The sequence below is a fragment of the Sminthopsis crassicaudata genome, chromosome 2 (assembly GCF_048593235.1).
Source record: "Sminthopsis crassicaudata isolate SCR6 chromosome 2, ASM4859323v1, whole genome shotgun sequence".
In the NCBI taxonomy this organism is placed as follows: Eukaryota; Metazoa; Chordata; class Mammalia; order Dasyuromorphia; family Dasyuridae; genus Sminthopsis; species Sminthopsis crassicaudata.
In genome coordinates this window covers 468,201,358-468,224,614 of record NC_133618.1, presented here as the reverse complement: position 1 = coordinate 468,224,614, position 23,257 = coordinate 468,201,358, and the positions used below count along the sequence as shown (strand labels likewise).

The 23,257-nt window shown below is 36.4% G+C and overlaps 1 protein-coding gene and 1 long non-coding RNA gene across 11 annotated transcripts in view; one reads left to right on the top strand and one right to left on the bottom strand.

The window, feature by feature from the left end:
* MAPKAP1 (MAPK associated protein 1) overlaps positions 1–23,257 on the top strand; it is a 332,422-nt gene that overhangs the window by 200,570 nt on the left and 108,595 nt on the right. For all 10 annotated transcript variants that reach the window (XM_074293097.1, XM_074293095.1, XM_074293096.1 and 7 more), the window contains one exon: positions 7,058–7,167. In XM_074293097.1, coding sequence (XP_074149198.1) covers positions 7,058–7,167 — 110 coding nt within the window. The remainder of the gene's footprint in view (positions 1–7,057; positions 7,168–23,257) is intronic.
* Positions 1,049–22,890, bottom strand: LOC141557440 (uncharacterized). Its single transcript, XR_012486788.1, has 4 exons — positions 22,855–22,890; positions 22,487–22,710; positions 4,734–4,843; positions 1,049–2,338 (listed from the first exon to the last, which is right to left on the bottom strand). It is a non-coding gene; the product is annotated as an uncharacterized LOC141557440 (long non-coding RNA).

The following is a 23,257-nucleotide window of genomic DNA, read 5'->3' as shown; positions in this document are numbered from 1 at the left end:
TCTGTTTCTGTAGTTGTAAAATGATGGGGTTAACCAAGACTAACATTTCTGAATATTTTGCCTTATCTTTCATTATCTGTGATTCTTTCTGTCGAACCAAGGCACAGTGAGGGAAAGCAACTTGCTCAAGATCATACAGAAGTGTGTTAGCAGGTGTAGACCTCCAATACAGGTCCTGCATTACTTTTCACATTGCGCTCACCCTCTATACCTGCTGTTGATCAGCTGAAGGGCTAATGGATCTTTTATTGGTATTGGGTTTTTTTTGTTGTTGGTTGTTTTTGTTTCATACTTCTTACACTATATGATATGAAAATAACATGTTCTTCACTCAAATCCTGGACTTCTGATGACTAAGATATAACAGGCTTGGTAACCCTAAAATAAGAAACCCTTGCCACCTGGGGAGGATATATATAATACAAATCCATGATTTCATTCAGTTCCCTAGTTTTGTGTGTGATCATAATGGCATGACAAAAATGGTACAGGAGACTTAGGATTGAAGACTCAAGCTCAGATAACTGGTTTTATCACTAGCTTTGGACATATTCCTTTACTTTTTTGAACTTGATTTATTTTTTATCTGTAATGTGGGGAGGAGGATGTCCTATATATTAAAAAACCTACGATTATGAATTGTACTCCTACTGCTCTTTCGTAGAGATAGATATGAGGAGACCAGGGTCATTGATTCTACTTGTGCTTTCACTAGAACAACCAAAACAAATCCTGAATGTCAGTAACTATAAGTACATTTGTGATCTGTGGCAGATCATATTCATCTCTACTGTATTGTGTAAAAAGTATTTGATTTTTTGTGAGAGGACCATTGTCACATTTGGGTTCTGCCCCTCACTAGCACTGATCTTGAGAAGTTTAAGTCTATCTCCCTTAGCCAGTGTTTTCTCATCTATATAATGAGGGCAAGAAAGTAGCTCAAAAGTTCTTAACCTGTGGTCCATCGCCCAGTATGGAGTCTGAATATATTTCAGGAGATCCAGGAACTTGCATGTGAGAAAATATTTTAGTAACTATTTCAGCAATATTGGGTTTTGCAATGCCACTCATTTTATTTTATGTATTTAAAAACATTCTGAGCAGAACTTCATAAGCTTCACATAATTACCAAAGCATTCCACCTCAATTAAGAACCCCAAGAGTATATAATCTGTGAGTTCTAGTTAAACTCTGAATCTGTGGTCCCAGTAAGCCTGTTTCTTCATCTGTGCAATGGGAATAAATAATTTTTATATTACTTTCTTCACAAGTTTGTGAGAAAAAATGAAGGAAACAAAGATTTGTTAAGCTTTTTGTTCCAGATATAATGCCAAATACAAGTGAAAAGAAAGGCAGTCCTTGTCCCAAGGGGAAAGACAGTACCCTGAAGTGAGCAAGAAGAAGAACAGGGCCAGACAGGGAAAGGAGACATCTGACTGTGATCCCTCCATTAACTTGAAGGCTTCAGGAGGAACTCTCCAGTAGAAAAGAAACAAGTCTTTCAGAGGGATATACCAGAGGGAACAAGAAGAATTCTAGGATAAACCAACAGAAGAGGGGGCATGGTTTTAAAAGTCCAGAAAATCAGGGAGGAAAAGTAAAGAAGAAAAGGCCCAGCTGCTCTGGAAATGAAGAAAATGTTTCTAAATTTTAAAGTATTTTTCAGATGTGAATGGATGTTGTTATTCTCCCTATATACCTTCATGATATAGGGAATATTGTTGGTTCTCAAGGGTACACTAACAGAGCTAAGCTCCAAAAAGCCTTCACACAGGCTGTAAGCCTGGGCAGGAGGATGGACACTGTTATTATTTAAGGATCAGTCTAGCAAATTTGGGAAAAATTCACCACCCAATAGGAAGAGTATTCAATTTTTAGCTACAGAAACTTGTGAAAGCTGCCTATTACATTATAAAGTCAGCAAAGGGGATACCTATTCTCAAAACATTACAGATCTGTGGGGATGTTGCTATCATCATTAGTATTAGTAATATTAGCATTAATTCTTGTATCATTTCTTTAAGCAAAGTCTAATGTTGGGAGCAGGATGGACTTTACCTCCTCAGAGTATAGCAATCTATGCCCAGTCACCAGTTTTTATCCCTCCATTTGCCAGGTCCAGAATTATCCTGGGAAAACTTATATCTGGTAGAGCATTCTGCGTTCAGGATGGAACTTTCCTCTCTCTTTGAAATGTTCATGTTTCTCCCAAAATTCAGCTCCAGAGTAAGATAGTACTCACTTCCATAGCAGTATTCTGAGTGCTAAGCCTTTTACCTTTATGGTGGGTTTTTGTTCTCTTTTCATGAACCTTGCTCCCCTGGCTTCAGCGCAGAGGCTGTAAAGGAAGATGGAAAGCCAAGTTACCTCAGAATGATCACTATCATTAACATTCACGGGCGGTTCACTTATCATTCCTGACTATACAGACATGGCAGCCGCTCGGAAGCATCCGCAGGTGTAGCACGATGATACATATTACATTGTGCCACAATGGATTTATGTATTCTGTAACAAAAGAAAAGTGTAATGAAAAAATACAGAAGGTGATCCTTTATTCCTCCACTGCACAATTTATCAGGAATGCCTGTGGATGATAAGTGCCCAGCATTTCCGGGGCTTTCTTTAACCTTGTCACCTAGGTAGGTTTTGGTAAAATGACAGAAAAAATAGAGATCAGTGCTCTTCTTCTATTTAAAAGCTCCTTTTATAGGATCTTTTTAATTGGTGGATATTTGAACTAAACAGATGGTATTCTTTTGAGAGTTTCTACAAATAAGGATAAAGGTATTGTCTCCTAAATAACATGATCTCGCAGACGCAACTAAGGCTAAGGTGTTCATAATTTATATGCTGTGCCTCATAGGATTTAGAGCTGAAAAATACTTAGAGATCATTTAATCTGTTCCCCCTCATTTTACCAATGAGGAAAGTTAGGACCAAATGTGGCAAATTGACAACAGAAGTCACACAGCTAAGATGCAAACTTGTGTTTGCTGATTGCAAATTGTTGTTCTTTCCACTAAACTACTCTGTCAGATCATCTTCTTGCTTGAGGTAATAAAGGTCATATCTCAGTTTGCCTATTGTCTCTCATCCTTCCTACATGAACTATCAATATCTCCTTTTCCAGTTACATATACTTTTACAGAATTATCTGAATTAAAGCTAGCATCTTGTCCAGTTTCAATGAGAATATGCAGAATTTTTTAATTCCTAGAATTAGAATCTCATCTGAAGTATGACTTGCTTCCTGGCAAAGTGATATCCTGACTCTGCTCTATTACCTGTAGAGAATGGAAGCTCACTATTATATTTTCAAGACACATAGGATCCTTATATTAATTGAAAGTTGATCTCCTTATAACTATCTCTGATTTCTCCCACTGCTGCCTTCAAAGATCATATAGAATAAAGTCCCTTTTCTACCTTACAGCTTTTCAGATATTCAGAAGCCTCACTTCCAAGACTTCTCTTCTCCAGTATAAATATTGCCCATTTCTTCATCTGATCTTCATAGCATGATTTTGAGTTCCTTTACTACGCTGGCCAAATTCTTGACATGCTTCATCTGGCCTTCCTAAAATGTGGCATCCAGAACAGGACATTCCAGATGATGTCTTCTGTTCAAAGGATAGCAGAATTGCTCTCCCCTTACTCAGTCTGAACACTAGCCTTCCATTCAAGGTATGTGGTCCCCAGAACTGTCCCTAGAATGCTTCAGATCATTGGCGTCCATCTGCTTGTGCATTCAGAACACATCCCCAACCATATTGTTACAGATGGGAAACTTGCTAACTTATAAAAACAAAACCAAGCAATGATGGTCTAGTAAGTTGAAACTCAGATGATTGGCATTTACTCCAAACATGCCCTGGCCCTATTCCAAAGCAAATATCTACTAGTTTATAAATGTGGAGGGCACTTTACATTTCGCTCCTCTTGCCAAAGTATCTCTTACTGAAATGCTTACTAAATATAGGAAAACGAAATGCTTTTCCTCATTTTGCTTTGATCAGTAAAATAAACTTTTAAAGATTGTTCTGGGATGGGCTCCAGCTTTTGAGGTAAAGAATGGCTGTGACTCAGATCTGATCTAGTAACAGAGCATTCAGTAAAATGAGCTTGACAGCTCTTAAACCAGCTGCTTAATAGGAAGAAGTTGACCAAGTTAAAATGGATAAAAATGCCTGCCAGATCAAATTCCAACTTTTGTCTTTGAACAAATGAAATATCACATAGTAAATAGGAATCCTTTAGAGGAGAAGAGAATGATATGTCTTGATACTGGTAAAACAAACTGGGTAGTCATTGTTGAGCTGCTCAGGATTCAAGATTATGAATACCCTGATTCAATCTACTATAACTAGAAAAACTCATTTTTTCCAGAAGAAAAACTTCTGGTCATATTAGAAGAGGGTGACAAGGCTGGAAGAAGAGGTGGTAACAAAGTTTCAACCCATTGATGGATTGAAAAAAGCTAAAATTCCTTCCTTCATTAAAATGTATTAGAAATATAAGCTATGGGGGCAGCTAGGTGGCGCAGTGGATAGAGCACCAGCCTTGAGTTCAGGAGGACTCGAGTTAAAATCTGGTCTCAGACACTTAACACATCCTAGCTGTGTGACCCTGGGCAAGTCACTTAACCCCAGCCTCAAAAAAAAAGAAAAAAAGAAATATAAGCTATGGTCATTTTATTTTTCAGGATTCTCATAGAGAAATGGAGTTCTTACCAGATTTTTTTATAGTGGCTGGACATTCACAGTCATTCCATGTTTCTTAAGTGAAAACTTTGACCTCTTAATAGAGGCCATTCAATTCTGTTCCATTTGACTCTTCGATACTAAGATGAAATGGAATAGGAAGAAGCATGGTTTAATGAAAACATTATTAGACTAGGAATACACACTCTTAACCCAGAGAGGTTCTTGACCTAGTTCTCTAATTTCTTGGCCATGTGAAGAATTGGTAACATCTGTAGATCTCAGTTTCTCCATATATAAATTAAATGGTTACACTAGAACATCTCCAAGGTCAACATACTATATTTCTAAAATTTTATACAGTATCTGTCTGAATACCTATCTAGTACACTAGATAGTATACTAGTTCCCTTCTATTTCTGACACTTAAATTGTTCTACACTGAAACATTCTATGCTAGCACATTCTATCTTCTAACCTGCTAGAATATACCAGGGTTCTCTTCTACCACCAAAGTTTTACATTCTGAAATCTCCTTGATTACAAACATGTGTGTGTGTGTGTGTGTGTGTGTGTGTGTGTGTGTATTCTAGGTTCTAAGTTTAGTTCTCCATCTGTATTTCCTGTTTCAAAAAAATTATGTCACAGGGTCACTTTCCTCCTGATTTGTGGGATTTTGGTCTATAATTCCCTCTGGAGATAGGATCTGATTTCTACAGTAGTTAGTTAATTCTTAAGAGACAGTACTGGATGTAGAGCTGACCTTGGGACCTTCAAGACTTTTGTTTTAAGTCCTGCTTTTGACACATACTTTTCTGATGTGGGCAAGTCAGTTATTTTCTCAGTGCCCCAAACAACTCTCAAAAATTTAAGTTTCAGAAAAGGTGTTGATTTCTATTAATATGGGGAATTTCTTATATTGATGAAATCTCAGGCCTAGGTTTTTTCCTCCTAATATTAAATTATTTTTTCCTCCTACTTAATTGAAGATATGAAACTAAGATTTAGCTTAAAAGGTGCTTCAGTATCCTTTAATTATTTTGATTTCTTCTAAATTATAGTCCACACATATCTTATATGTCTGCTATATATATCTTTAAAATATTGTGCACTGGGGGACTCTCAATCTTCAAGGAGCTTCTAATCTAATGGGGGATATGATACATAAATAACTAGTGCAAAATAATATATGTTAAATGCTAGAGATATACAGGCAAAGTATTATGGGATGCAGTGAAGATAGACCATTAACAGCTGGGCAGATTAGAGAAAGTTTCATGGACGAGGTAGCATTTTAATGGGTCTTAAAAGGAAGTAAGAATTTAATAGGCAGAAGAATGGACTAAGAAAAGTAGCAAATGTAAGGTATGGATAGTTTATTAAGTGCCTACTATGTGCCAGGCACATATATTCCTAATGGTTCCTCACAACACTCCTGGCAATTTGGTGCTGTTATGATCTCTATTTTACATGTGAGGAAAATGACAAACAGAGGTTAGCTTGCTTGGAGTCACATAGCTAGTAAATATTTGAACTCTTCCTGACTCTAGGTCCAGAACTGTGTCCATCACTTTACCAACTGCTAACAAAGTTTTGTTTGAATTTAGGGTGAATTATGTGGAAAATTGTATGACCTAAGCCTAGACAAGCATTGTCATGCCACAGTGCTGAGGTCAAAATGTGAACTCATGTCGTTGAATTTATTCTTTCCATTTTACCAGGCAGGTAAAATTAAGGAACTATCCTAAGTGATGGTAGTGAAGGTAGAGAGATGTTACATAGGTGAAATTTATGTGTATGTTGCAAAAGAATAAAAAGTCAAAGAAACTTTCTGCTGTGGAGTTTAAACACTGCTAATAACTTTTTTAAAAATATTGAATACCCCATTAAAAAGAAATCTTCCCTCCATTGAGTATCTAAATTGCTTTGGACAATAATTATTTTTTTTCCTGCATTGCTCGACCTTTTTACTCAGGGGCCCCATGATCCTTAATAAGATGGCAGTAACTGTCTGTAGTGACATCTACCGACACAAACAGAACTCATCTTTTGTCACTCCCCAGCTGTAGAATTTCTCCTATGAATTGGCACCAGGAGCCTATATCCACTGACAATCAGCACACTAGTGAGGCTTAATTTGAGACAAATTAGGCCTGTTTCTTGACCCTTCTTCCGTGGTCAACAAGTACAATAATGGCGTTTCTTCCTCTCTGCTCTTAGTAGTCAACTTGATCAATTTCTAGTTTATTGGTCCTTCAAATATGGACTTTTTCTTAAAACCCTCTTAAACCACAATGAAGAAGGCAATAAAATTTCTCTGGGTGATCATTTAATATCTGTCTTTTCTCTTTCAGAAATGCTGCTCATGGATTCTCCCTTATTCAGGTGGACAGTACGAAGGTCACCATGAAGGACATCTTACAGAAGGCACTAAAGCGGAGGAAGGGCTCTCAGAGGGGTTCAGGTGGGACAATAAGTATTTTCTCTGAAGCCAGAAGTCTTAGGCCGAATTTTTAAAGACCTTTTTGGGGGTTGAAGAAGGCTGCTGTTGCTCATTTTTGGTTACCTTCAAGATAAATCCCCAAATAGCACTTGTGGTACTCTACCTTTCAAGATTGGTTTAAATCCTAGATCTGCCATTCCTTCCCTGTGTGATGTTGGGCAAGTTATTTACCTTTGATGAGCCTTAGTGTTCTCATCTGCAAAATGAGAGGGTTGGAATAAATCTGCTACCTTTATGTTTTGATAATGCATTTCAATATCACTGCTTTCCTTTGATATCCTGTGTATTCTGTTTTATGCATTTATAAATATTATTCTGAGAACTTCACTGTATTCTTCTCAGACTTCACTAGATTGCCAAATACTCCATGACACAAAAAGATAATATTCTTTAAATAAGATGTTCACTGATTTCCCCACACACACACACTCTCAACTCTTGTCATGCTTCGAACTGATTCTGCAAAAACAGACCATGAAACTAAAAATCATTGCTGATGATAAGTAATTTGTCCTCTAATGAAGATGACATTCACATCTTAGAAATACTACATACATTATGTATTACATAATAGTACAGTGTAATTTCCTAGTGTCATAGTGGCATCTGGCTATAATATAATGTCTTAATGATACTGTTTTGAAGTTATGTTGGTTAGAGAGAAGTATTAAAATAATAACAATCATGATATATTGCTATCAAATTTTTAAAGTTTACAGAGTGCTTGAAATTTTGAAAGGTAGGTTGGTTCAAGGATAATTATCCTCATTTTACAGCTAAGGAAACTGAGGCTTGGAGAGAAGTGATTTAGTAGAAATAAAGCTGGAGGTAGGAGATTTCTGTTGGAACACCAGCTCCTATCCTTTGAGTAATGGTTTCTTGAGTAAATTTCTTTGCTGCTCTGAGCCTCAGATATGATGAAGGGACAGCCAGTAATATGTCATGGATGGAGCACTGTTCTTAAACTCAGGACAGGGTACAGAGAAGACCAAAGTCTCAAGTTTCTTCATCTGTAAAATGGAGATAATAATATTCAAAATATTTATCTTCTAGTGTTCTGTGACTTGCCTCCAAGATTATAGGTCAACCAAATAGCAGCACTCAGATTCTGACTTCCACAGAAATCGTTTTCTCTACTAGGCCATACCTCCTTCTCAAGAAAACATTATGCCCTTACTGTTCATGGGGTTATGGAATTGCAGTATGACATAAAGCCCTGGATCCTCAGATGATGTCAGATAAAGTGCTGAGCATAGTGCCTGGCACTGCTGGACCTTACAGAAATCCTTATTCCCATGCTCCCCTCGTAGAAAGAGCAGAGCAGTTCATTCACATATATCAGCACAGAAACTATCTTCAATGAAAAAGTAGAGGTGTCTCTGCTGGGTAAATAAAACCACACGTGCTGTGAATTAGTTTGTGGAAACTGAGCCAGGAACCTCAAAAACAGCACAGATAGAGCCTAATATCCAACATTCATTATGTGTTTTGACATATATTAGGCTAAGAAAATTTGTTCTTCAAAGTTCTGTTGTTTGACCACTGTGAATGAATGCTCTATCCACACAGATCCCTTTTAAACCTGATAAGTAGTCTTCTCCCACCCTCCAGTGTAGCCAGGATCATCTCTAGACAGCAGGCATACGTTCATCATCAGGCCCATCCACACAGCCCTTCCAGCTTGTCAGGGTTTATTCAGCACTAGCCTGATGCTCTGCTGCCTTTCCTATTGAGCTCCACCATAGTTATCACATTACTTCCCATGAAAACTTTGATGGAATGGAAGTGCATAAAAACTTTCTCTAAAAAATGAACATCCTAGTATGTCTTAGTATATGTGAGGCAGAAAACAATGGCAATTTACTTTTCATTTTGTAGAAATAGTCCTTAGGCACTTCACAATTTTTCCTCTCTTGTCTCCAAGGTCAAGCTGCCACCCTCCATTGTAATAGCACCTTTCTTTCCAGGTTCAGCTCTGATGCTTCCAATGTGAAATGTTACAAAGAATAGAAGTCTTTGCACCTCACCCTCAGAGGAACCATTCACCCCCTTCAATTTCCAACAGCTTTGCCCAGACCTTTACCTTTGCATTTATCTTATTTTCTCTTTTCTTATACTTATTTGTGTCCATGTCTTTAAGACACATATTTGGGAGCAACTTTAGGTCAGTTTTATAATAGAGCAGTGGAGTAGGAATTAGGACAAAGTTCAACCCAAAATTTCAATTTGCTCATCTGTGAAATGAAGATGGTATTTGAAGGACCTACCTCCTAAGAGTTGATAAGGTTGTGAGTTCTGAGAATCAAATGAGTTAACATGTGAAAAGTACTTTAAAACCCTTAAAGTATCATATAAATCCTAGTTATATGTCTATTAATTTTTGTAACTCAAATATTTTTGCATGGTTTTTTTTTTCAGTCGTGTTTCATTCTCTGTAACCTCATTTTGGTATTTTCCTAACAGAGATAATGAAATGATTCCTTCTCCAGCTCATTTTACAGATGAGCAAACGGAGGCAAACAGATTTAAGTGACTTGTCTAGGGTCATACAATTAGTTCATATCTGAGACCAGATTTGAACTTAGGAAGATGAGTTTTCCTCACTTTAGGCCTAGCACTCTAGCTTCTATACCACCGTATTGCTTTGTGTATAGTAGATGTTTAGTAAATTAATAAATACTTGTTAAAATGAAATGAGATAGCAACTTTGCTAAGCTCACCCAGCCACTTATTTCTGATGCTAAAACTTATATGTAATTCTCTTTAATTATAATATGATCTTTTCCCCATTATATAAGGTTGCCTTTCATATTACTAACCTAAAAATTGGTTAGGTTAATGCACAAAATGGAGGCAAATGTTATATAATATCACTATTACCCAACCCTGCATGGGGTAGGGGGTGTGAGATGAGAATATATGTAAAATCACTTTAGAAGTCTTAATATATAAGCATAGTTTTTTGTTGGTTTTTTTTTTAATCAGATTAAACAAGTGATATTCCCATTTTATAGTAACTGAGGTTTCAGAGGGGAGTAAAGAGAGAGAATAAGTACTTAGTCACATTGGTGGTATGTTCAATAGTCACAAAACAAGAAAATCTTGTCAGTATTGAGAAATAATTATTGTGAGCAAATCTAATATTTGTCATGCTGTAGGCAACTTTAATATCCATCTTACCTATATATAAAGCATCAAATTTTTGCCTTTAGAAATGCATGAGGCCTTCTTCCACATCCTTCGTTTCTTCTAAACGAAGAGAAAATAAGCAGTTCTTTGGTTGGAGAAAATAGTTTAGTGCTGTTTTTAAAGGGGGCATATAATTTGTTCCAGATTTAATTAGCTATCTTCAGATGAAAGCTGAAGTTTTAATAAAAGTTAGAAGAGATAACACGGTGAAGGACACGGATGAGCTGTCTCAAGGCTATATTCGAGGGGAATGATAAGAGCTGTAAAAAATGGCAGAAGAGAGCAATTGAATGAAGCAGTGAAATTCTGATTCTCATAAAAGAGAGAGAGAGAAAGATGCTGGTAGGGGCGGTTGTAGATGAGACCTGCTAGCGTCTGCAAGCAATTTGGCTGCATGCCAGGAGTCATTGTTCACCCTCGGCTGTGGCAGCTCGGTCCAGATGTGCCAACTGCACGTTTCGGCTTTTGCCAGCTGACTGCGCCGTTTGATAACCAGCTCTCTGGATGCCCATCACTGGCCGCAGAGATAGAATTAAATGATGATGATCTTCCCACAAGTTGGGAGAGGAAACAATGCATATAAATCTTGATTTCATCCCAGCATGAGAAGTCTTTATCCATCATCACTCATAATGAACACGTCGTTAGCTGCGATGAATGGTGGTCCGCTTTCCAAACACCTCTTTTGTTCACTTTTTGGGGTGACTTCTATCCATTTCCTGGGGGTCAATTTTGTCTCCTCTTGGGGGAGGAGTAGCTAACAGGGGTGGGCTCCACAACATCAAGGGTAAAATGGAATCATTCAGTCCATCGGATAGTGTTCTTTATATTGATTTAAAACCTGCTTTCAGGCAACTTAAATAGCAAGCCAAAGGCATTTAATAAGCTCTTAATTCCCTTAAAAGCAGGGTCTAGTCCTGTTCTGTATGCATTTTTTTTATGCCTAAGTTTTTATGTAACTTCTGTTTACCTTACTCATAATAGCAGTAAATTGTAATTGTTAAAGAGAGGAGCCTATAAATAACATTGTAATATGGTATTTCTAAATTTCTTTAAAGTAGCAGATTTGAAATCAACATAAAAATAGTGTCATTATTAATCATATATAGATAGCACACTTTATATATAACATTATATACAATATGTCATATAATTATTTATATATTATAGTGTGTATGTTTTTATATATGAAATTTATCTGTACATATTATCCTCATTTTGTAGTTGAGGAAACTGAGGTACATAAGCTTGAAATGGCTAGTTCATAGCTAGAAAATGAGGAAACTGAGGTACATAAGCTTGAAATGGCTAGTTCATAGCTAGAAAATGGAATTGATGCTTTACATTTCTTTAGCACTTTACACTTAACCCCTTAGAAAATAATCCTATGTGGTAGGAGTTGTTCAGTTGGTTTGGTCATGTCTGACTCTTCATGACTCCATTGGGATTTTCTTGGCCGTTTCCTTCTCCAGCTCATTTTACCAAAGAGGAAACTGAGGCAAGCAGAATTAAGTGACTTGTCCAAGGTTATACATCTAATAAATGACTGAAGCCAGATTTGAACTCAGAAAGAGGAATCTTTCTGACTCCAAGCTCAGTACTCTTATCTGCTATGGCACCTAGCTCCCCCAGTTGGTAGGTAGGTGGCAAATATTAAACTTTCTTTATAGATTAGAAAACTGAGGCTCTGAGAAGAGAAGTGGTTTGGATGTTGTCACTGCTAACACCAGAAAAAGGAGTACTATTTTGAAGTTGGTATAAAGGGAATGATAATAGCAAATTTTTATGAGAATATTTTTTAATATCCCTGGGTGGTGAAATTTATTATTTTCTCAACCTTCTTTTGGTCCATGAAACAAAAATTATTAAGGATATTAACAATGGTACTTGCATATCACCTGCAAATTCGCAAAGTATGTGTATGTTATTGTGCATCCACTACACATCCTTGTGAGATAGTGAGTGCATATATAATTATCCCCACTTTATGGGTAAAAAAAAGTAGAGAAGTGATTTTACCAAGGAAGCACATCAATAACTTAAACCTATATTCATTGTTCTTTCTCCACAGAGCTCTCTTTCTTTTCCTTCTTTTCTATTCTATCCATCCATTTCCCTGTTAGGATTTTACTAGGTACTTGGTCGGTTATCTGATATTTAACAATTCTCTAGTTCAGAGTTCACACCTTTAAAAGGAGTTTACACCTTTAGACTTCTGAAAGGAGTTTACACCTTTAAAGGAGCTTGCTCATTGGCCCCTTAAGGAGTTCCCACAAACCCATGGAGTAACCACAAGCCCATTCTCTGGGAGGGTAAAAGGAGCCAAGACTCAGTGGGGAGAGGCAGTCTGGAAGAAGTCAGTCTGGATTGGGTCAAGGAGAAGACTTCCCCTGGATTCTCAAGTCCAATAGATTCACAAGTCTAAAGGAAAAGCCTGCTCATGGACTTCTGGGAGATTCACATCTAGGATTGAATTCTGAGAAGCCCACAATCCCACACTCTTGGAGATAGAGTGTGATTCATTCCCACGTCTACCTTTGTTCTGACTGGAGGCTTTGGATTCAAGAAGGAGCTAGAGACTGAAGCTGGCTGGAGACATTCTGACAGGAAAAGATTCAAGACTTTGAAGGACACAATATAGGATCTGGACTTTAACTCCTGGCTGCATTTTGGGGATTACTGGTACTGGAACTAAAGCCAAGGTTGCCTCCCCAGCAGCTCCCCAAGAGATCTCCCAGAGAATGATTGCAATTTAGAGGCAACAGAACTCCACACTTCCCCAGTATGTTTAGGATGTAGATACATATAAACATTTGCAACATCCTTTCTCACCTTTGGCACCCTAATCTTTATCTTCCATTTCCTCATCATCAATTAGGGAAAGAGAAAGAAGAAATGTAGTAGAATAATGCATATTTATATGCTGTTTTGCAGTTCCATCTATTATCTTATCAGTAATTAATCTTGTAATATTAACACAATATCTTTGAGATTTTGTTCGTTCATTTCAATTGTCTGATTCTTTGTAACCCAATTTGGAGTTTTCTTGATGAAGATGTTGGAGTTGTTTACCATTTTCTTCTCCAGCTTATTTTACGGATGAGGAATTGAGACCATCAGGGTTAAGTGATATAGCTAGCATTGCACAGCTAGTGCTAAAGTGTTTGAGGCAGATTTGAGCTCACAAAGCTGAGTTTTCCTGACTTCTGCACCAGCTAGTTGTCCTCTCTGAGGTAAGAATTGCAAATATAATTTTCATTTTCTCTTTGTGTCAAGCTTTAGTTCATACAAAGTAAAGACTTGTTCAAGGTCACCCTAGAGTCATTAAGTGTTAGAACTGGAGTTAGCATTTCCATACTTCTATGTCTTTTCCATTCACCTAACAGAGTTAGAAATTCTGTTTAAAATTTACCTTTTAAAACTTTGTTGAATTTGTATTGTCATTTATTTTATCCAGCAAGTATTTAATAAGTCCCTACTACTAGTAGAGTATTGTGTTAGGTGCTAGAAATACAATGATGAAACAATTATCCCCCTCCTAAAGGAGCATACTGTAACATTACACACTGGCACATATTTTTTTAATCCAAATAGTTGATTATCATGGAAAGCACTTTGTATAACCTTGTTATCAGTGAATTAATGTTAGACTCCATCTCTTTCAACCCCAATCCAGTCAATTGCCATCTCCTTCCACGGTATTTCTCATGTTCCTCTTCATTTTCATTGCTACCAATATCAGTTCTTTATTACCCTTTTTAATGAAGTATTACAGCAGACTCCTAACTGATCCTTCCACCTACAGACTCTCTAATCCATCCTTTGATTTTTTTTTTTTTATCAAGTTAGGTGTTCCCTTAATCAATGTAGATTATAGCCCTTCTATACTTAGTAGATATTTCCTTATGAGCTTCTTTTTCCTGGGGGAGAGGGGTGGGGACGGGACAGGACTTATATTTGTGATTTTGTGCCACCCTTCTGGCATTGAGTCTTTCTACTTTTTAGCTACATTGGTGCTTGGGTGAAAAGCATGCTGTCTTTTGCCAGGACCAGCCAGCCCTAAGATCTTTTCTGCTTTATAAAAACTGCTAGCACTCATGTTATCAAAGTTTTTGGGATCTCTCAGTATCCTTCTTTCTCCCTCATTTTCTTAGAACTATATCTAGCACTTCCGATCCTTTATAACTACCTTGTCCTCTGTTAAAAGATATATATTCTGTGTATACATTATATCCTATTTCCATATTCCTACCTAAGTCTCAAACAGAGAATCTTGCACACAGTAGGGATTTAATATCTGTTTTGTAAATTAAATTGAATAATGTAGGATCAATTTGTAAAATTTTGATAAATGGTATTTTAAAGAGATATCTTTCTTTAATGTTAAGGTGTTTTTTCAGCGAATTTGAGCATTGAACAATTGTATGTATCAGAGGGAGATTAATGAAACAATTAAAAAAAAAAAAACCTCCCTTGGTTGCCTTTGAGAGAAACAAACCTACTTCTGAAAGAGATCAACTGATGTGTTCACATGAACAGGCAAAGGTTACTACTGTACACTCATATCAGTTTGAATTGATGGAAGAAAAAGAATTGGCTGTCATGTACATTTGATTTCAGTATTTTCCAAGATGCCAATCAAGAGACCTGTATTTGTTTATAGGCTCATCCTTCTTATCCTAGAGTTTGGTGGAGGCTACAATGTAAAACAGCACTGAACTTAATCCCTCAGACATTTAGAAAGGGGATTTGCCTTCTGGGAACTTCACTCAAATGATGTGAGAAAAACACTTGCATTTTTTTTGCAAGTGGGCTTCAGTCTCTTCATCTACAAAGTGAAGAAGTTGGATCTCTTAATGATTTCAAAGGCTTTTTCTAGCTTTAAATCCTAAGAGCCTCATCACATGTCACTTACAACAGAAATCTGTAGTCTAGGACAAAGGAAGTCATGGTGCTACTGTCTTCTTGACTAGTCAGATCACATCTGGAGTTGATTGGCAACAGTAGCCAGTCAAGGAGACATTACAATGTGCCACAATTGAAATATCACTGTACAAGAGATCTAGGTTTGAATCCAGGACTATTGCTTACTTCCTATCTAATAGCCTTAGGTAAGTGTGTTCACTTTTCTGAGCCTCAGTTTACTCTGAAGAAGAGCCTGTCCTGAAGTATTAGAATAACTATTATAGAGGGGGAAAGAGATTAAAACTTGATTTATTTTTTTCCTTCAAGTTTAAAACTTAATTGTAGTAGCTGAAAGCTGTATAGAAAAATTTTAACTCAAGAAAGATCTCTCCAGAATTATAGTCTTTTTTTTTAAGTTAACTTTTTTTTTTATTATAGCTTTTTATTTACAAGATATATGCATGGGTAATTTTACAGCATTGACAATTGCCAAGCCTTTTGTTCCAATTTTTCCCCTTCTTTCCCCCAGATGGCAGGTTGACCAATACATGTTCCAAGTGTTAAAATATAAATTAAATACAATATATGTATACATGTCCAAACAGTTGTTTTGCTGTACAAAAAGAATCAGACTTTGAAATAGTGTACAATTAGTCTGTGAAGGAAATAAAAAATGCAAGTGGACAAAAATAGGGGTATTGGGAATTCTATGTAGTGGTTCACAGACATCTCCCAGAGTTCTTTCCCTGGGTGTAGCTGGTTCAGTTCATTACTGCTCTATTGGAACTGATTTGGTTCATCTCATTTTTGAAGATGGCCACATCCATCAGAATTGATCATCATATAGTATTGTTGTTGACGTATATAATGATCTCCTGGTCCTGCTCATTTTACTCAGCAGCAGTTCATGTAAGTCTCTCCAGGCCTTTCTGAAATCATCCTGTTGGTCATTTCTTACAGTACAATAATATTCCATAATATTCATATACCACAATTTATTCAGCCATTCTCCAACTGATAGGCATCCATTTAGTTTCCAGTTTCTGGGCACTACAAAGAGGGCTGCCACAAACACAGAATTATAGTCTTGAGAATAGAATAGGCTTCTTTGTAGAGAATGAATTCCCTCTCAGATAGATGTTCCAGTGGAAGATTTGTAACTGTTTGTAGGATATTATAGAATAAATTTGAGCATCAGGTGGGAAGGTCAACCAAAAGACCAGGAGTTACATTCAGCTTTTAAGTTATGATGATTCTATGATCTGTATATATAGAAGGGAAAAACCAATTGGAATTAGACAACTTGGGCCACATTGAAGTGAGGTTTCTACTTTGACAAGTGTTATTATCATAGACAAATTGTATAGAATAAGTTTCTAATATGAGCTGAGAGTTTTCCTTTGCTGTTGCACTTGTTTTTGTTGTTGTTGTTGTTGTTGTTGTTGTTGTTGTTGTTTTTCCTGCTCACACTTAGTTTTGTTTTTTTGGTTGTTAATTTTTAAAGAAAATTGTTCTCATTATTAGGAAATTTTCTCCCAACTTGAACTAAGATTTTCCTTTTAACAGTTTCCAGCTTCTGCTTCCAGTTTTGTCCCTTGGATCAAGTAGAATAAGTCCAATCCTTCTTTCATATGTCATTCTTTCAGATACTTAAAAAAAAAAAAACAAAACAAAAAAACAGCTCACTGTTCTCTGTTTTCTTCTCTCTAGCTTATGTATCTCCACTTCCTTAAGTCAGTCTTTGTGTGGGGTCATAGATATAGAATAGGAAAGGAGATTATCTGGTTCACCCTCCTCATTTTATAGATGTAGGAACTGAGATCCAGAGACATTAAATGGGGCCATCCAAGGTCACACAGGTAGCAAGTGGCAGCATTGGAACATCACATAGGTCCTCTGACTCTGTCACTCATCCTGTTATATCAGAAGGTCTCTGAGCTTCTCTCCAATCCATTTCCTCTCTTCTGAATGCTTTAGCTTAGTGAAAATATTTATTGAAATAGGAACCCCAAAACTGAAAAATGTGTAAGTTGTCTAAATATCTGACTTTCATTTTTTAATAATAGCTTTTTTATTTTATTAAATCCATGTTCTTTCTACAAAGTGAAAATAATTTTTTTTAAGTTCTCTCAATTTTCAATTTATTCCTGCCCTACTTGACATTTTAAAACATCCTGGCAGAGTTCCCAGGGTTCGAGGAAAAAAAGAGAACTAGATAAGCTCATCTCAACAGAATTGAACCTAGCTGATTTTTAACAATTATGGAAATTGCTCTTTGTTCAAGTATCTGCCTAACAAAATAAACTAACCTATTATCTAATTAATCATACTTTCCCCCTATCAGAGCCATCTTTAATAATTAGTAGCCTAAGATTTTAAAAGGAAAAGTAGTATCACCCACCCTTGTCATGTGTTAGGAATAACAGGAGATCTGATAACAAATAGATGATTTTATTTCAATTAAATAAAGTTCAGGGTGTGTGTGTGTGTAGGAATAGACATACATACATATTATATATTTATACAAAAATGTGTAAATATACTTATATATATTTTTTCATATAAATTAATATATCAAATACAGAATTTTGCATATGTATTTGTATTTCTATGTAAAAGAAGAACAAAAATAGAATTATGAAATCTCTCATATAGCTTGAGGGTTTTTTTAAAGCATATAATAATAGTTCAACATATTGCTTTCAAAGCTGCCCTCTTTGTTTTTCCTTTTGAACTTCCTTCTCCTTTGTGTTCATTTTAAAGTGCATTATTGATCCTCTTTTTTACATAGCACTATCACTAGTTCTTTTCTCCTCTCAAATCTTTCCTTCCCCAATACAAAGAAAGAAAAACATGCTTATTAATTAGTATAATCTAGCAAAAACAAATCAGCATATTTGCTTTATCCAAAAGATCAGACTTGTCAGGTTGTGGATAATATACTTCGTCATTAGCCCTCTGTTATGATTGGTCATTGCATTCATCAGAGTTCTTATAACTTTAAAAGTTATTTTTCTTTACAGTGTTGTTACTATATCACTTATTTGTGTTTCTCTTCACTCCACATCCTTCTGTGGTTTCTCTGAAATTATCCCTTTTGTCATTTCTTATGGTGCAGTAATATTCCATAACTGTGGGTTCCCCCCAAGGCTCAGTTCTGTGCTCTCTTCTTACTCTGTATTATTTCACTTGATGATCATATCATCTCTCATGGCTTCATTTATTATTTCCATACACACAATTCTCAGATCTGCTTTTCAAGCTTCAACCTCCCAACCTCTCTCCAGCTACCTAAATCACATCTTGTACTGAATGTCTCATGCATATCTTAAATTCACCTTGTCCCTACCTTTATCTTTAAATCTTCCTCTCTTCCTAGCATTCCTGTCACTGTTGTGAGTACCACCATCCTCCTAATTACCCAGACTCTCAAATTTGGTGTCATTCTGGACTCCTCATTCTTTTGTATCTCCCATACCAATCAGTAGTAAAGTCCTATCATTTCTATTTTCATGACATCCTTCCTATAATCCCCCTTTTCTCCTCTAACACTACTTCCTTTGTGCAGTTTTTCATCACCTCACATGTAGACTATTGTACTAGCTTGCTGATTGGTCTTTTAGTCTTAAATCTTTTCCCCTCTCCACTCAGTAATCAAAATGTTCTTCCTAAAACATCTCTGACCATATCTCTTTCTTTCTGTCTCTCCCTTATGTGAGTGCGCGTGCACACACGCGCGCACACACACACACAGCTATTCATTAAAGTGACTCCCTGTTATCTCTGAGATTAAATATAAAACCCTCTATTTGACATTAAAAGTTATTTGTTACCTGAACCTGACTTTTTTCTAGTCTTCTTAAACCATATTCCCTCCACAAACTTTGGGACCCAGTGCCATTGGCCTGCTTGCTTTTCCCTCAGGTACAACCTTCTATCTTCTAACTGAGCATTTTTTACTGGCTGTCCACAATGCTTTGAATACTATCTCTTGGTTTCCCTAGCTGCTTACAAGCCACTGCTAAAATCCCACCTTTTGCAAGAAGCCTTTTAATCTTAGTGCCTTTTCTATGAGACTATCCCCAGTTTATCTTGTACATAACTTTTCTTTGTAATCTTTTTAGACAGAACTCTTTGAGAGAAGGGACATTGTTGCATTTTTCTCTATTTTCCCATCTAATGCTTGGGACATTATGGAAGTACTTAATAAATGCTACTCAGTTGACATTCATATTCCCTGATTGGTTTAGCCATTCCTCAGTTGATGGGCATTCTTCTTTGTTTCCAGTTCTTTGCTACAACTGAGAGAGTTGCTATAAATATTTTTTGCACATATGAGTTTTTCCACTTTATTTGATCTCTTTGAGGTGTATGTCTAATACCAATATTTCTGGGTAAAAGTTTAATAATTTACATAAAATCAAGAAAGGGAGCATAGTATAGTAAGATAGTGCTTAGGTCTGGAATCAGAAAGCCTTCATTTAAACTCTCTCCTTGACACTCATATTAAAATCTTGGAAAAACACTTCCTGGTGAACCTCAGTTTCCTCATCTATTAAATATAAATAATATTTCCTAATATCATAGGAATGTTATAAGGAAAACACATTATAAAGCATAAAACACTATAAAAAATGTTTGTTGTGAATGTTATGTTAAAACAGGATCTACTGCACCACCTAGATAACCCTAGTCACTCCCCTTCTTAGTCAACTCTAGTGATTTTCTCTTGCTTTTGAGATTAACTATAAACCTTTCTGGTCAGCTTTTTAAACCCTGTATAATTTGGCCTCAACTTATTTTTTCCTCTCTTCATTGGACATTATTCCTCTTCCTACTCTGTGATCTAAACTGACCTTTTTATTCTTTATTCTCAGTTCTCTACCTCTGTCCTTTGGCTTGGTATTGCCACATATCTGAAATGCATTCTCTCTGTCCTCACCTACCTCATATTTCCTCTTAGAGTTCCTCTTTTCCTTTAAGATAGAATTCAATCATCATCTTATGAATAAAATCTTTCCTGAAATCCCCCAACTTCTAAATGCCCTCTCTTTTCAAGTTCTTTGTATTTTATAACTTTGTATATATTGGTAGAAGTACTTAATGAATGGATCTTTTCAGTTCAAATGGAAGCTTTTTAAGAGAAGGATTGTTTTATTCTTTATATTGCATGCCTAGCCCCTAGTCCAGTACCTGGTACAAAGGAGGCTTATGTAAATCTTTAATGTTTAGCCTAATCACTTCTCCATTCTAAATATCAGCTTCTACTGTGAATTGGAGATAACGACCTGTACAGGAAAATGACACTTTATTTGACTCATGGTTATTGTGTATCATTTGATAAAATGGGGAAGAAAATAAAAGGACATATGATATCCTACATGTATTTAAGTGATTTGTATTCAGATTATATTCTTTTACTTGTCACTGATTCTCTCTGTCTTTATTTTTTTATTTGTAAAGTGAAAATAGTAAAATTTGCCATATTTATCAGAGGATTATTTGTAATAAAACACTTGATAAAGATTCAAGTCCATATAAATAGGTATTATTTTTAATGTATACCCAGAATTCTGTGTCCATAATATAGATGAAATAGCATATTTTGATAAAGTACTGAATCTAAGATCGGGAAGACTTAGATTCAAACCGCACCTCAGACACTTAGCTGTGTGATCCTAAACAAATCACTAAATTTCTTTCAGCTTCAGGTTCCTGGTCTTTGAAATGGGAGAATAATGCCTGTTTCCCTTTCTTGGTGTTGTTGGGAGGATTAAATTATATAATATATTTAAAGCTCTTTAGTCCTACATAAATACCCAATATTGTTATTAATATTTATGTTATTATTATGCAGCAAACCATATAGATAAAAAATAGATTGTGATTTTCCTTTTACTATGGTTTGCTTACAACCTGAATGGTTGCTCTTTTTTTTTTTTTTTTTTTCTTCAGTCTATATCAATACATTTTGGACGGGATTATATTCTTTATTTTATGGTAGCATTTAATCAGTATTTTTCAGACTATGCCTTTTCTCCTCTGTCAATAAGATTCCAAACTATCCTGTTGAGTACACTCTGGTAATTGTATTTATACTTTAAAAAAAACTTTTCATTGAGTATGTACTAGATACCAAGCAAGAAGTAAAGAGTAAAATTCTGTGCTTCACAAAGAGAGAGCTTGTCCTCTTTGTCTTATTGTTTCATCTCACCTAAGCTTCCTGTTGTCCGACTTTTCAGAAGCCCCTGATGGATCTTCACAAGTATAAAATGGAGCATGTTAAAAAAAAATGGCCTCTCAGCCAACTATTTTATCCAGAAAGCCAGGAAATGTAGAGAATTTATTTTGAGCCAAAATCTTGTAGAAATGTTTTCAAGAGCCAATTATTTTCAAAGGGTGTTAAGAGCTTCAGTTGCTACTATGTTCAGGAATACATGAAATCTATCATTTGCCAAAAGTGCCTTTGATTACTATTTAGTCTTTCTTGCTGTTGTTGGTCATTCCTGAATTTCTGCTGCTTCACATTCTCTACTTATTTACAAGTATGCATCAAACTGCCAAAATAACCAAATGAAGAACAATATGGTAGAATGGAAAAGGCACTGAGATTGGAAGTAAAAGACTTGAGAACATAACTAAAATCTGTTGCTTATTACCTAGGTGACTTTGTCTGTCCAAATCCTCTATCCTCTCTGGGACTCTCTTTCTTCCTTTGGAAAATGAGTGCTTTGGGACTACATGACTACTCTGAGACCTTTCACTCCTAATGAAAGCTATCAAGAAAAAAGATGAATATACTCAAAGATTGCTGTGATATGGAGCTAACAGTCTTTTTGAAGCCTTCTAGTCTAGCCCCTCCCACAATCACAGAGTCAGAAGACATCTCAGAGAACAACCAATCTAACTGCCCCTGGCCATGAATCCCTTCTGCAGCACCTTGACTTCAAATCCTTCTATGCAGCCAAAAATCCAGATGCCTATAACTTGCATTCATAGGTCTTGTTCTGTTATCTGGGACCAAGCAGAACGAGTCTAATCTTTCTGCTACCTAAAAGTCTCTTGGTTATTTGAAGAAAGGAGCCTTGCCCCTCCTAAAGTTTTGGTCTAGTGTCTTCACTCACTGCGCATGTGACAATCTCAAGGTTCTCTGACCAGCCATGCCACTCTCTGAATGAACTCTTACCTGTTAGTGTCCTTTCTGAAATGTTCACCAGTTTTGAATGTGAAACTCCAGGTGTAGCTTGGTGATGGCAGGAGATAATAGGATTATCACCTCTGTTGATGACAGCAAGATAGTATGGTGGGAAAATGCTGGACTTAGAATCAAATGGCTTGAATCCAGGTGGCATTTCTACCCTGAAATTGCCTTGGACATGCCATAGAGCATCTCTGAGCCTCCGTTTCCTTCTGTAAAATAATTTTGTTCAGTAAAGTGTAAAGTAGCTTCTAGTGCTAAGCCCTGCAAAACCATGCTACATGTGACACTTAAGAAACTGCAGAGAAGGTAGCATGACCCTGTGACTAGTAGCCATGCCTGGACCTCTTACAGACCTGTTTCAAGTTCTGCCATGGATATCTACTGACTGTAGAACTATGGGCAAATCATTTGACTTTTTAGTATTATCAGCAGTGTTCCAAGACTGAGTTGGGAAGGAGATACAATTCTGCATTGTGATGGAAGTTTCTGTATCACCAGTTTGGAAGTCACAGTTAGAGCCCTACCCTTCCAAATCACCCTAGGCTTAATAACTTCCACTAGCTTCAGAGTTGTGAGCAAACTTGATGTGATACTGTCTTCTTTGAGGAGAACTAGTTAGCTGTTTAGCTTTTGAAGGACAAGACATCTTAGACCACATGTTAAACCTGTACCAGGCGCTGTCACAAGAGGAGCCACTAACATGATAGACTTTGAAGACTCTGAAAAGACTTATTTAATTTACTCCTAAACAGTAAA